This window comes from Lissotriton helveticus, chromosome 3_1, assembly GCF_964261635.1.
Source record: "Lissotriton helveticus chromosome 3_1, aLisHel1.1, whole genome shotgun sequence".
NCBI lineage: Eukaryota > Metazoa > Chordata > Amphibia > Caudata > Salamandridae > Lissotriton > Lissotriton helveticus.
The window spans coordinates 1,101,801,996-1,101,816,909 of NC_136061.1; the positions used below are offsets into that span (position 1 = coordinate 1,101,801,996).

The 14,914-nt window shown below is 41.8% G+C and overlaps 1 protein-coding gene across 15 annotated transcripts in view; it reads left to right on the top strand.

Annotated features, from left to right (window-relative positions):
- The window catches only part of BAZ2B (bromodomain adjacent to zinc finger domain 2B), a 1,221,971-nt gene that overhangs the window by 523,364 nt on the left and 683,693 nt on the right, over nucleotides 1–14,914 (top strand). For all 15 annotated transcript variants that reach the window (XM_078681689.1, XM_078681691.1, XM_078681692.1 and 12 more), the window contains one exon: nucleotides 10,246–10,456. In XM_078681689.1, coding sequence (XP_078537815.1) covers nucleotides 10,246–10,456 — 211 coding nt within the window. The remainder of the gene's footprint in view (nucleotides 1–10,245; nucleotides 10,457–14,914) is intronic.

The window sequence follows — 14,914 nt, forward strand, 5'->3', positions numbered from 1 at the left end:
GGCAGTAGCTGTTAATGTCCTTGGGCCCCATATCACAGAGGATGAATGAGTACACCATTTCGAGGAAATGTTCGAGTAACCTCCTGACGAAAGTGTAACCAATGGAGTGGGTGAAAGAAAATCTGCCCTGGTATTTTCAGCTGAATTTGTGAAGGGCATTGTTGGGCTGTTCAGAAATAAGTCACCAGGACCAGACTGGATCCCTCCCGATCTTATACTTCCAATTCCCCGAAACCGGTACCAGAATACTTGTTTCCCGTGCAGGCAGGAACTGTTCTAGCAGTTCGGGCTGGACTGTTCCCATGAGGATTAGGGTCAAGAGTGATTTGCAAATGGTTGGGTCTAAATTGGTGTGAAGTAGTGCGCAAAAGAACAGTGGATTAATCCCAGATCTCTTGATTGGGGGTGAGTGGTTGAAAAGTTTCAGCACTCCATCCATCATCTTGTGTTTGCAACATAAGTAATGAAAGCAAGAAGAGACCCTGGCAAGCGGGGGAGCTAAAGAGATACTGATCTAAGTGGAAACCAGGGTTTCCAACTGAAAAAAGAACAGTGGTAACAAACTCTCAAGGCCACCATATAGAAGATCAGATTGAGGTGCATGTGCCAATAACAAGAATAACTGTTTTGTCAGTATTCATTTTAAGTGAATTTTGTCTCATCCAAACTACCATCCAGGAGAGACAGAGATCCAGCTTGAGGCTGAGAAGAATCAAGTGGATACAAATGTGTATATTGTCAGGCATCCTTCATGAATGAGAAATGAAATAAGCAAATAGGAGCAGGCAAGTGGATCACATACACATTAAATAATGTAGGGCTTAAAGAAGAATCATGGGGGACATCATGAGTGACTGGCAGAAAAGGCATTGTTCCTTGCAAAGCATGGTAAAGTGATGGTGACCGTTTAGGGCTATTTGCCTTCGTGTTATAGCCGCATAAGCATTCCCAGTGTAGATCGTAACTATTGGCACAATTTGCTGTTTTTGTTCCCTCCCACTTCATTTATTGTTCCTCCGTGCGATGTGAACCTGGTTTTATCTTTCTTGATAATACCACCCTTTGAGCCAATGCACAGTTACTCTGTTCAATTTCGTACGTATGTGCATTGGTGAGAACTTAAGACCCTGTTAATTTATCTACCCTTTACAGTTTTCTAGCCAGATAAGTTGTTTTTTTTGCAACTGCCTTTCCATATTACCTATGGTGGTTTCTTTATGTTCGAGGCATGCAGGCTGCTGAATTCATATCTGTGCATAGATCGCCGCCTAGTGTTGGGTCCGGATGATTGCACATTGTTGTCCTGGAAGAGTCTTCGAAGTATCACGAGATAGGTGGCTCCTCCCTCGGACTACAGTGCGCATGGGCATCCTCTCCATCCTCAGATTTTTTTCCGCCATTGGGTTCGGATGAACTTTCCAGCACTCCAAGTTCGGAATCGTAAAAATACTTTTCAAAAAGGCCTTCGGATTCGTCGGTATTGGTTTCGATCGGTGCCGATAAGCTTTCTTCACCACTTGCTTGCACTCCGGACGTCGAATCGGGCCGTTAGGCCTTCTCGACGCCACGTGGACCGACGGTCGATGGAACGAAGTCCATTCAAATACTGCCCGCAGTGCAACTCGAAGTTCCCGCACACAGATAAGCATCCCGTGTGCAACAAATGTTTATCTCCAGATCATAATGAAGATAATTGCCTTGCTTGTGCCCAGTTCCGGTCTAAAAAGACGCTCCGGAATCGGCGGGCGGCAAGGCAAGAAATGCAGAGGTCGGCACCGGAGCCCGAGAATATCTTCGACGATGAGGAAGAACTAGTTGACGCCGAAGACTCGGATCAAGAGGAAGATCAATACTCCGAGCACGACTCTGAATACTATCTCGACGAGGATGAACAAATCGTCGATGTTGAAGAATACGATCAAGACATCGTTGCTGTCATCGTCATCGAAGACGACTCCGGTGACAACGAGGGGCGAACCATGAGTACACCGCTCCATACAGACACTACACCAATATCAGACTCCGGTTGAGGCATCGCCAACAGGCCTTAGCCAAGATCTACATACTGGTTCTATAGCCCCGCCATACCGCCCGGCTAAGAACATACAAAAAGAGCCTCCTGAGACACGTAACCCAAGGCCGGTCTATCGAAACCGAAACTCATCGACACGACAGACTTCGGACCGAACGCCGTCGAACCGAAGGTGATAAAGCCAAAGGGTGCCGAGCCGAAGGCCACCGTTCCACATAAACCTTCAAAGCCAAAGGCCGTCGAATCGACCAAATCGAGTTCGACTATCGAAAAAGGAAAGAAGCCTGTCGACGAAGGCAAAACTACGCCCAAGTCGGTCGTCAAACCGAAACCGAAGGTACACCAAACAAAAGCGGTCGAGCCGAAGCCCATCGATCCGAAGAAGGGCATCGAGCCAAAGCCGCAGGCTCCGAGGACACCTCTACAGCCTAAAGAAGTTACCGGACCGACAAAAAACGCTCGGTCCGAAACAAGTGGTGAAACCTGTAAAAGACGTCGGACCGACAAAACCTGTCGGAAAGCCGAAAACACCAATCCAGGCACCAAAAGCGGTCGAACCGATTAAAGGCATCGAATCGAAGAAGGTGAAACCTAAAACTGCCAAGGCAAAAGACTGTGGAAGAGGAGATCATCCATCCAGACCCCTCCACAGAAGATCAGTCCAAGCTATATATTGAGCCAAATACTGGGAAAGTGACTGTGTATACAAAAAAGAAAAGACCAGTGCCTGCTGAAGACTTTTCTAGAATTCCACTAAAAAAGAAGACTGTGCAACCTCTCCTATTCTTTTCCAACCTATCTCTCCAGCTATGCCTACTACTCCATATGCCCCATACTCACCTGCACGCTCTGACCACAACCCAGATGAAGATCAGGATGCAGATGTAGGTTTTGGGTATCCACAAAACCCATTTGTAGATCCCAATTCACAGCCTTCGGGGGGGGGGGGGTGAGCCAGACACTGAGGGGGCTCTACCCATTACAGACCCTACTGTACACCCAGCTAAGCCATCACCCACAGAAGACACAGTGGCTTTTAACTCTTTAGTAGATAGAGCAGCAAGCTACCATAATGTAGACATGCATTCAGATGCTATAGAAGAAGATGTTCTATTTGATACGTTGGCAACATCAGAAAGAAGTGTTAAAACACTCCCTATGTTAAAGGGCGTCCTAAAGCACGCAAATGACATATTCAAAGAAACTGCTAGGGCACGCGTCATCAACCCTAGAATAGAGAAGAAGTATAGGGCTGCACCAGTAGACCCTACTTACATCAGGGGACAACTGCCTTTAGATTCACTGGTGGTATCCAACGCGCGAAAGCGTGCTAATTCACATACTACTGGAGAGGCTCCTCCTCCTGATAAGGAGGCAAAGAATTTAGAAGCATCAGGCAAAAGAGTAGCTGCTCAAGCAGCAAACTCATGGATAATAGCCAATACTCAAGCCTTGTTGGCTATATATGACAGGGCGCACTATGACAGTCTAGAAGGTCTTCTCCAACACTTACCTGAGCCTTTCAAAGAGCAAGCAGATGAACTTATACAGGAGGGAAAGCTTATCACCAATGCCTCCATTAAATGTGCTCTAGACGCGGCAGATACAGCTGCCAGATCTATCAACACAAGCGTACTGCTTAGGAGACACGCATGGCTGCGCATATCTGGATTCAAAAATGAAGTCCAGGCAACAATTCTTAACCAGCCTATAAACCCAGATTTTTAGTTTGGTCCAGCAGTTGACTCAATTCTGGACAAAATGAAAAAGGACACAGAGACTGCAAAGTCAATGGGAGCCCTTCAGTCACAACAACACAGAGGCTCCTTTCGTCGCTCCAACTATAGAGGAGGAGTGCGAGGTAACACATCGCAGCAATCCTCCACATACAAAACTAACACGCAATCCACATACAATAAAAACACAAATCGTGGTGGATACCGAGGAAATAATAACAAAGGCAGAGGTCGTGGAGGCAATACCAATAGATCCTCCACTAATACAAAACAGTGACTTCTTGGCACTACCCCAGACCATACAACACCAGTCGGGGGAAGAGTACAACAGTTCATACCACTCTGGCTAGACATCACTACAGACAAGTGGGTCAGGCAAATTATCCAACATGGCTATTGCCTAGAACTCACATCAACACCACCCAACATTCCACGCGTACACCGTCCAATGTCAAAGGAACATATAACATTATTGCAGCAAGAGGTCATCAGTATGCTGCAAAAAGGGGCCATAGAACCAGTCCCATTACAACATCAAGGAACAGGAGTATACTCACTATACTTCCTCATTCCCAAGAAGGACGGGATTCTCAGACCAATATTGGACCTCAGGCCCCTCAACCACTACATTTTATCAGAGCATTTTCACATGCTCACTCTGCAACAAGTCTTACCACTGCTACAGCAGGGAGACTTCCTAGCAACTCTAGACCTCAAAGACGCATACTTTCATATACCAATACACCCTGCTCACAGAAAGTATCTCAGGTTTACAATTTAAGGACAACACTACCAGTTCAAAGTCCTACCATTTGGTGTAACAGCTCCACGAGTGTTCACAAAATGCCTAGCGACAGTGGCGGCGCATCTCAGGAGACAACACATTCATGTGTACCCATACCTGGACGATTGGCTAATACAAGCGCCATCAGCCCAGCATTGTGCCAGCCACATGTCAAAGACCATTCATCTCCTGCACAGTCTAGGTTTCTGGCTGAACTACCCAAAATCACACCTACAACCCTCCCACGTACAACAATACCTGGGAGCAACAGTAGATACACTAGCAGCAAAGGCATATCCAAACACAGCACGGATCAACGCATTGCAGACGTTAATCCAAAGGTTCAAACCACAACACTCGTTGCCAGCCCGAGTGTTTATGCAACTAATAGGCATGATGGCCTCGTGCATATTCATAGTCCCTCATGCCAGACTACCCATGCGTCCGCTACAGGGTTGCCTGGCAAGGCAGTGGAACCAGGCTCAGGGACAATTAAAAGACCTAGTGTTGGTGTCCAGTTGGGCATACAACTCTCTGCATTGGTGGACTCCTCAAAACCTTTGCAAAGGGCGACTGTTCCAGGAGCCTGTCCCACAAATAGTGATAACAGCGGACGCATCCCTGCTAGGCTGGGGAGCCCATGTCCTGCATTACACTGTTCAGGGACTATGGACTACACAACAGAAAAAGATGCACATCAACCTACTGGAGTTGATGGCGGTCTTCCAAGCCCTAAAAGCGTTCCAGAAACACTTACGCAACAAAACCTTGTTGATCCGGACGGACAACATGACGGCTATGTATTACATTCAAAAACAGGGAGGAACACACTCCCCACAGCTATCGCACCTAGCTCAAAGTGTGTGGAAATGGGCCATTCAGAGAAACATGTTTCTAATGGCAGAACACCTCCCAGGCAAGGACAATCAAATAGCCGACCTGCTCAGCAGGCACAGTCAACAAATGCACGAATGGGAGATTCACCCCAATGTGCTCCAACCATTCTTCCGGCAGTGGGGACAACCGGAAATAGGTCTGTTTGCCACAAGCGAAAACGCAAAATGCCAGTACTTTGCCGCCAGGTTCCCACATCCGCAGTCGCAAGGCAATGCGATATGGATGAACTGGTCAGCAAATTTGCGCACGCTTTTCCCCCAGCTCCATTAATACCGCTGGTGGCACGCAAAATGCGCCAACATTCGCTGACACTAATCCTAGTTGCTCCCACATGGGCGAGGCAACCATGGTACACAACGTTCCTAGAACTGTCAGTGGTGCCTCATCAAAGACTGCGACTCACACCCAGTCTTCTAACTCCGAGCCATGGCGAAATCTAACACCCAGACCCGCAACAGCTGAACCTGGCGATCTGGCTCCTGAAATCCTAGAGTTTGGATACCTCAACTTGCCTCCAGACTGCATGAATATTATCAAAGAGGCAAGAAGACCCACTACAAGGGCATGTTATGCAGCTAAGTGGAAACGTTTCGTCATTTACTGCAGTAACAACGATATAAACCCATTAGATGCTTCTACACAAAACATCATTTGCTATCTCTTAGACCTCCAACGTTGCAATTTAGCCTACTCATCCATCAGAATATTTAGCAGCTTATCTCCAAAACAGGCAACACTTTTCACTGTTTAGAGTGCCAGCAATCAAAGCATTTATGGAGGGACTGAAACGAGTAATTCCCCCAAAACACCCACCTTCACCGGTCAGGAATCTAAACGTTGTTTTAACCAGACTTATGGGACCACCTTTTGAACCACTACACTCATGCCAACTACAATTTCTTACTTGGAAGGTGGCTTTCCTTATTGCCATAACTTCACTTAGAAGAGTTAGTGAGCTGCAAGCTCTAACTATTCAAGAGCCATTCATTGAAGTACATGCAAATAGAGTAGTTCTCAGAACAAATCCTAAATTCATGCCAAAAGTGGTATCCCATTTTCATATAAATGAAACAATAGAACTGCCAGTGTTCTTTCAAAATCCACAGACATTAGCTGAAAGGGCCTTGCATACTCTAGATGTCAAAAGAGCTCTGCTATACTATTTACATAGAACTAAGGCATTTAGGACAACAAAACAGCTGTTTGTTGCTTTTTCACCGCAACACAAGGGCAACCCTATTTCAAAATCAGGTATAGCCAGATGGATCATTAAGTGCATTCAGATATGTTATTGAAAGGCAAAACGCACCTTAACAGTTCCCCCTAGGGCGCATTCTACACGCAAACTAGGGACATCCATGGCTTTCCTAGGAAATATTCCTTTACACGAAATTTGTAGAGCAGCCACATGGTCAACCATACACACATTTACCAAACACTATTGTGTAGATGTACATTCCTAACAGCAAGCTGCTGTAGGACAGGCTGTTCTCAAAACTCTTTTTCAGACTGCTGCAGCTGACACAGGTAGCCAAAGCTAAGGGGGATACTGCTATACATTCTATGCACAGATATGAATTCAGCAGCCCACATACCTCGAACGGAATATGCTACTTACCAGTATGCATCTGTTCTTGGCATGTAGGGCTGCTGACATTCATATCGCCCACCCACCCCCCCGGTGCCTGTCGCAGCTGTAGTATTCACTCTTTGCATGGACATCTCTTACTGTACTATACTCCATCTCTGCCACAATGGCGAAAAACAATCTGAGGATAGAGAGGATGCCCATGCGCACTGTAGTCCAGGGGAGGAGCCACCTATCTTGTGATACTTCGAAGACTCTTCCAGGACAACAATGTGCAATCATCCGGACCCAACACTAGGCGGCGATCTATGCACATATATGAATGTCAGCAGCCCTACATGCCAAGAACAGATGCATACTGTTAAGTAGCATATTACTTTATATGGCTTAATCTATTACTCTTCTGTTTTTCTTCTCTCTTCCACATCCAACCAAGGAGAAGGTGTGACTTCATAGAATAAATAAATCCCAGATTTGTTGTGGCTTACTACATTGACTACACTTGTCAGATCAGAGTAGATGATGATCTCTTTGTGAGCTTTGCCAGAGCCCATTAGGAAATACGGGGGCTAAAAACATTTTGTGCTAGGTCATCTTCTGTATCAAGATTTGCTATGGCCTTCCCAAGAAAGACCCATTGGAAAGTGTTCATGCCCACTCCACTAAACTCATGACTGCCTCCATGGTCCTCTCCAAAGGCGTCCTAGTTGCTGAAATGCGTCATCTTTACATAATTTGGCCAAGCACTACTGCCGCTCATCTCGGGTATCTAGAGACGGGTGCATTGCCCAAGGTATGTTGCATGACTGTTTCCTTGGTTAACTGCTAATACTCTCTCCCACTTCAGCAGTAGATATTGCTTTGGCACTTATTTGTAAAGTAACGAATCTGGAAGATTATTCGATCAGAAAAAATCTACTTACTTTAGGTTATGTTATTCTCATAGCTTGTGTTGATGTAGATACACATGGTCTGTACACTATCTAGTGTAAGGTGTGGACATTTGCAAGTAGTTTTTGTTCATAAAACTTTGTTCACAAGATGACCTGTGGCCTCTCCTTTCACCAATCATCCATCAGGACAAAGCCTCCACTCCAGATTGTTTTTTGAACTACTGTGTTGGGACATTCAGCTTAAGCTCTGGGATCTTGTGAAGAAACATTGTCCTCTCAAAAGTAAAACAAACCTTTTGAAAAAAGTCATTTATGCATGGTAAAGGATCTGATGACAGAATGGCTTCTTCCAAAATAGGAACCACAGCATACAATCTGGTTTCCTTATCTAAAAAACAACTTGTGTTCTTTACATTTATCTAGGAAACGACCCCCCGTCTCTTCCCCAGATAAAGAGCACTTTGTCTCAGGTTTTGAGTTCAACCTGCATGCATATTTTTACTAGATGAGGAGAAAGATCAAAGCTTGCTAAGCTGATGTAATGCTTATTCATCATGTTCAGTCGAATCGTGGTTCTTGGATCTCAAAATGGTTCTGCTTCACCAGGACTTTCTTTCAAATAATTATCATGTCCATGGTTTTTAAAGTGTGAGCCTTGGAGATTAGAAATTGTAGAGCTAAACCTCTGAGATGAAGTATTTCTACTTGGAAGGAATTTTGTGGGAAGTGGAAAGATGTTCCGGTTGTTGGTCAGACTGCACTTTGGTTATTTAGTATTACTCAATTCAATCTGTTCTGCAGTCAGCTAAGCTTTAGTTTGAATTATTTAAAATATCAATATCATACTATTTTTGAGTATAATCTAAATATATTTGATTTGCTTATTCACTGTTCAAAAGCTGAATTCTCATATTTGCACCAAATAGAAGATAATGTAAAGACTTGATAAAGTCAATGTTTAAGCGATATGAAATATTTTCTCTCAGTGTCCCCGCTTTCCCAGTTCTGAAAATTCTTCTATAATTGATCACCACTTCCCCTTTCATCGCCAAAACCTTGCTTCAATCTCTAATCCTACACATTCTCTTTACTAGACATAAAAGGTAGGCACTAATTAGGCTAAATTGTCCTTCCCGTAGTTTTTTCTTTTTCATACTGATAGTTTTTGAGGATAAGTGTAACACCTTCATTTTTCATATGCTGTAAATGTAGGTCTTCTTTTTTACATCTAAACATTTCATATTTCTCATATTGTTAGAGTGAGTTTAATAGGGCTCTCAAGCGATCTAATATAAATTGTTTGCACCAATGCAGGCATCTTAGTTGTTGTGGAGCTCTCTGAGGAATTTTAAAACATACACACAGAATGTAATATATTTTCACTTACAATAAATGGTGTTTGTAGCCTAGCAGGTTATTTACCAAGAGTGGTAACCTTTGTCTAACAAAAGTAAACCTAAGCAGTATTGTAGAGAAAGTTTCAAGGATACACATGTATTTTATATTCTGTGATTGATTATTGAAGGATAATATACTTTTAGTGTGGTCTTTAATATCCAGAAAATGCACTCAAATGTATTTATTAAAACAGTGGCATATAAAAAGTATTAAAAAACAACCGTAAAGAAGGTACATAACTGTCGGAATGTATTTCATTTAAAACATGTAAACATTTCTTGTCTTCATTCTTTGATCTGTTCCAAATTCTCCTTCAAACCTTCCATTAGATTTACTTTTAATTCTGTCTGAATCCCTTCACCTGCTACATTTACTACAGTCATTGTTTCGTAACAACTTGTGTGTGTATATATATATATATATATATATATATATATATATATATATATATATATATACATACAACTACTTTTCAGTCCGAACCATGGCAAATTTCTTAATTTAAATTGTAAAGATTTCATGCTTAAGTTTCAAAGATACATTTGGCACGTTTTATACTTTGGCTGTACCTTAAATTGTTGTATTCTTTGCACCCTTCTGCAGCTCGTTCTAGTGTGGTAAATTGTACACTTACAGGTCCGAAGATCTTTGTGTCCGAGTGGATAAAAGAAAAATACTTTTAAATTAAGTGAATTGAGTATATTTTAAGCCTTTAAGACATTTTGTGAAAGATAACTCACTGTACCCTTTAAAACCTTTTGTGTAAGAGTTTATTAGCAATTAATGCCTTTAAATGGCTATTTTAGTTATGTCCATCTTTAATATCAATTTTGCAATATGTTAAAAATAAATGGCCCATGGTACCGTATTCTGTTTATGCTTTTTTATTATTTATGTGTCAAATATGTCTACTAAAGGGTTTGGAATGGTGTCTTCTAAATCAAGAGGAAGTTATTCCCCGGATAAGGGCAATGGAAGGGCGCAGAGGAAGACCACCAAATCCACAAAGGCTGCGTGCACGTGAAGAATCAAGACTGAGGCATCGGAAAGGTCGACCTCCTAATGTTGGCAGCTTTGAATTACTAGGGAATACTGATGCAAAAATGTTGAGAAAGATACAAGCGCAAGGTAAACATATATAGATATATATTTTATAAGTTATTGGTTTTACTACCTGCTTCTTAAAAGAATTGCAGAAAGTAATTTTCTACAATTTATACAGTTGAATTTTACATCAAATCACAATCCCCCCCCCCCCCCAGTTATCAGACTCCCTGCCTTCCAGTCCCCAATGAACTGCCTAATAGCATTTTTCCCTTTTCTCTTATGAGTGGCTTTGCAATATCTATTTCATGTCTATAAGTGACTTGCACATCCCATTAGAGGCTCTAGAATGCAGTTCTTTTGAGTGATAATCCATTGCATACAGAAACCTATCTCCTATAGCATAGAGCTGTTCTCTCTTATATGATCTGTCATTTGATAGTCTTCGATTTTTTTTTTCTGCGATCCATGTACCCCAAGATTTTATTCTCTATTCTAAACTAATTATATGTAAGAGTTGTGTCATTTCAAGTAACTAGAAAATACTTCACATTCAATAATGATGCAGTAGATTGGGAGCACCATATTGCAGCCCCAACATCAAGAGTATGTTTGTTGCAGCTTTGCTGGGAGGTGTGTGTGTGTATATATATGTATGTGTGTGTATATATATATATATATATGTGTGTATATATATATATATATATATATATATATATATATATATATATATATATATATATATGTGTATATATATGTGTGTGTGTGTATATATATATATATATATATGTATATATATATATGTATGTATATATATATATATATGTATATACATATATATGTATATACATATATATATATATATTTATTCACAAAAGATGCTCCTTCAGATTGCTCTTGGGCCCCGCGGGAATTGGCGCACATGCCGGCGGAGCACGCCGGAAAATCAAAGTTTTCTACGAAGTCCCAAATAACGTACGCTCTCAATAACGCAAGGCGACGCCAGCAGTAGTTTCAGGGTGTTTATTCCTCCAACAACATGTTTCGGCTGTAAAGCCTTGCTCACGTCAAAGGGATTGTGCAACAAACTTACTGATAAAGCATTTCAAAGCCCCCTGTGTTCATAAACAAAAACATAGGACTGCAGTCTAACCTTTTTTTTTTTTTTCTTCAAAATGCAGCGGCAGACATCTTGTAATATACAAAGAACCATTATAAACTGTTCAAATACAAGCATATTCATGTATTTTCATTCATGAAAATTCATTAACCAAAAATATATCACTATTGGAAACTCCAGTATTAAACCAATTTAACATATCCACATGTCCTTTTCTTGACTGAACTGATATGCAATACATTTCGGCCTCCCGCTGCACACTGTTAAATTAGTGCTTTCTTGCTTCCAAGTGTTTGTCATAGAAAACATACATATGCATACTGAATATATTGTGCTGATTGCGCCGTCGCGATTCTTAGCGCTGAAACTCTCTATGCTTTGAAAGCGCGCCTAGTGTATAGAGCTTGTGTCTTGTCGCCCGCATTGTGGACTTTGTAGTTCTAATACATTACAACCCATTCGCATTATATATGAGTTGAGGCATACTGCCTACCAACGTACCAGACCACAGAGTAGATAGCTTTAATAGCGCTAGTCATCAGGTCAAATACCCCTTTGCTCCTGTTGTAACATTATTCGGGGCATTTTGATAGACCACAGCAAAGATTGTTTTGATAGTACCAGTTACCAGGTAAAATACCATTGTACACGTGTTATATTATGGCATTCGGTCCCATACATGGCTCTATATCTCATGTACATGTCTGCTCTGTGGTGCATTACATAAGTACCCCAGAGAAGTAATGGACCAGATTGTTTCTAAAATCAACAACAATAGTTGTGTCAATTATACCAATGCCCATATACAGCCATAGTAATAAATATCACGGCCAACTGTGTTTCTTTCTTACAGTCAAATAATTTTAGTGCTATTTGTGCATACATACAACCCGGGTGCTGCAAAATCTTTTTTGTGATAACGTGCTCTGTGATTCTTCGTTGAAAAAGGTTGGGAGTGCCCGTGAAAGTGGATACAGTGGTTGGGCCCCTTCCTTTTCATCTGTTAAAAAGAAATATAATAAAATGAAATTAGTGAAGTGACATTAAAATTCTAAAAACATAATCTTGATGACCTCATGTTTCTAAGATCACTGAAATTCATGTGGAAAGTGAAGGAGATGGGGGATCAGAGAATGGAGAAGAAAAAGGGGGAAACAAAGAAAAACAGATGCTTAGATTTCCTAGCACAATTAGCAAATGTATCTGTTAATCAAAGAAATGAACTATTCTATTGATTCGCCCCAGAATTAGATCAGTTACCTATGTCCTAAGATGTATGGCTAGTTCCTCATCTTGATTGAGATCTTTAGTCTGGAACTCTATGATGTATTTTGATTCCTTTTGCCTCAGTCTGAGTTCTCTATTCCCTCCCCTGGGGTTTCTTTCCATCTGTTCAAGAATGAAGAATCTCATTTCAAAAGGATTGGAAAAATGCTGATCTCTGAAATGCCTGGCCACAGGATACTTCTCATCCTTGTGTACAATGGCACGGTAATGTTCTAAAACACATTTCTTTGCTAGTAATGTTGTACTTCCTATGTACCACTTCTTGCACGGACATTCTATTACATAGATCGTAAAAGTGGTAATGCATGTAAGAAATTGGTGTAAGAAATTGGTGTATCTCTCTCTGAATGCCATTATAGCTGACCTGTCTGGTAAAATGGCTATTTATTTATTTATTTATTTTTGCAATTTTTAAAGCGCTACAATTACCCATGGGTGTCTCGAGGCTAAAGGCTGAATAACCAGTGGTTAAAACATTAAGACAATGGTTGAGATGATCTATGAGTCATGTCGTTGAGAAAACAGCCAAGTCTTTAGCTGCTTTCTGAAGACAATCAAAGATGGACTAATCTTTAGATTGAGGGGAAGGGAGTTCCACAGTTTCGCCGCTGCTATGGCAAAACATCTGTCTCCCCAGTTAGCTTTCCTTGTTCTGGGAATCTGAAGCATATGAGCCGTGTTAGAACGCAGCGTTCTAGGGGTTGCCAAAGGCTTAAAAGAACTTCTCAGGAATTTAGGTCCCGTATTATTTATTGTCTTATAGACAATGCAGAGGGTCTTAAACTTCGTGCGACTTCTGACTGGGAGCCAGTGCAATTGGTCCAGATATCCAGAAACAGGGCTATATTTGGGAATACCCAATAGAACTCTGGCGGAAGCATTTTGTATTAATTGCAGTTTGGAAATTTTTTTGGGCATTGAGGAAGAGGGCATTGCAGTAGTCAGTGCGTGAAAACACCAGTGTGGATATGAGTGTTTTTCCTGTAGCTATGGGAAGATACGGTAGGAGTTTCTTTATTTTCCTTAAGGTGTTAAAGGAAGATGAAACTACCGCATTCGCATGATGATGGAAGAGGAGCTTGTTGTCAAATATCACTATATTCTTACGGGCCTTGCAATGGCCGCCAGGGAAAAATCCCTTGAGGCCATGTTGATGTCCTGTTGAGTAGTTGGTAATGTCACTGTGGACAAGCATATCTCTTATACTTCTGCCTTGTGTGTAAGTCACACAGGGTCTACTCTGGTATTTCCTCCCCGATCACATTGTCACATTTCACTATATCCCAGTTTTTACACAATATCTTCAGTACATTTTTGGACTCAGAGTTATATGTCATAATCAAACGTGTGTTGCATTCACTGCCTTCTTCAGGGACTTTGTTCTTATCCATTAACATGTCGTGCCTGAGTATCTTACCTGCCTTTTCCTTTGCTTTGCGTACTACCCAGTTCGGATAGCCCCGAATTTGGAAACGTGCCAACATTACTTCACATTCCTGCTGGTATACCATGTCTGTATTGCAGTTCCTCTTCGCCCTCAGCAGTTCACCATAGGGAATGCTCCACTTCAGGGGCTCTGGGTGACTGCTGAGGGCATGCAGGATACTGTTACCAGCAGTGGCCTTCCTAAACAGAGAAGTGGAGATTTTGTTGTCCACAATTTCTATTCTCACATCTAGGTACTCTACTGTCTCTTTGTTTATGTTGTATGTGAGGGAGATGTTTTTGTTATTATTGTTTAGAATATTGATGAATTGTTTCGCCAACTCTTCCTCTCCCTTCCAAATGACGAACAAGTCGTCAATATACCTCCACCGCTTAATAACATGTTCAAGGTATCCTGCACAGGCAGGGTCAGCAAAGATCTCATGCTCCCAGCTCCCCATGAAGATATTCGCGAAGCTGGTAGCAAAGCACAAACCCATCGCGGTGCCAATCACATGCCTGTACAGGACACCATCGAACAAGAAGATGTTATTGATGAGGCAGTGTTCCATCATACTCAGCAACATCTTAATATGTTCTCTGTATCTCAAGTGACGTAGCTTAAGAAATTGATTGCATGCATCAAGACCCTGTCTGTGGTCAATGATCGTATACAATGCCTGGACATCCAGTGTGATCAGAATGAAGTC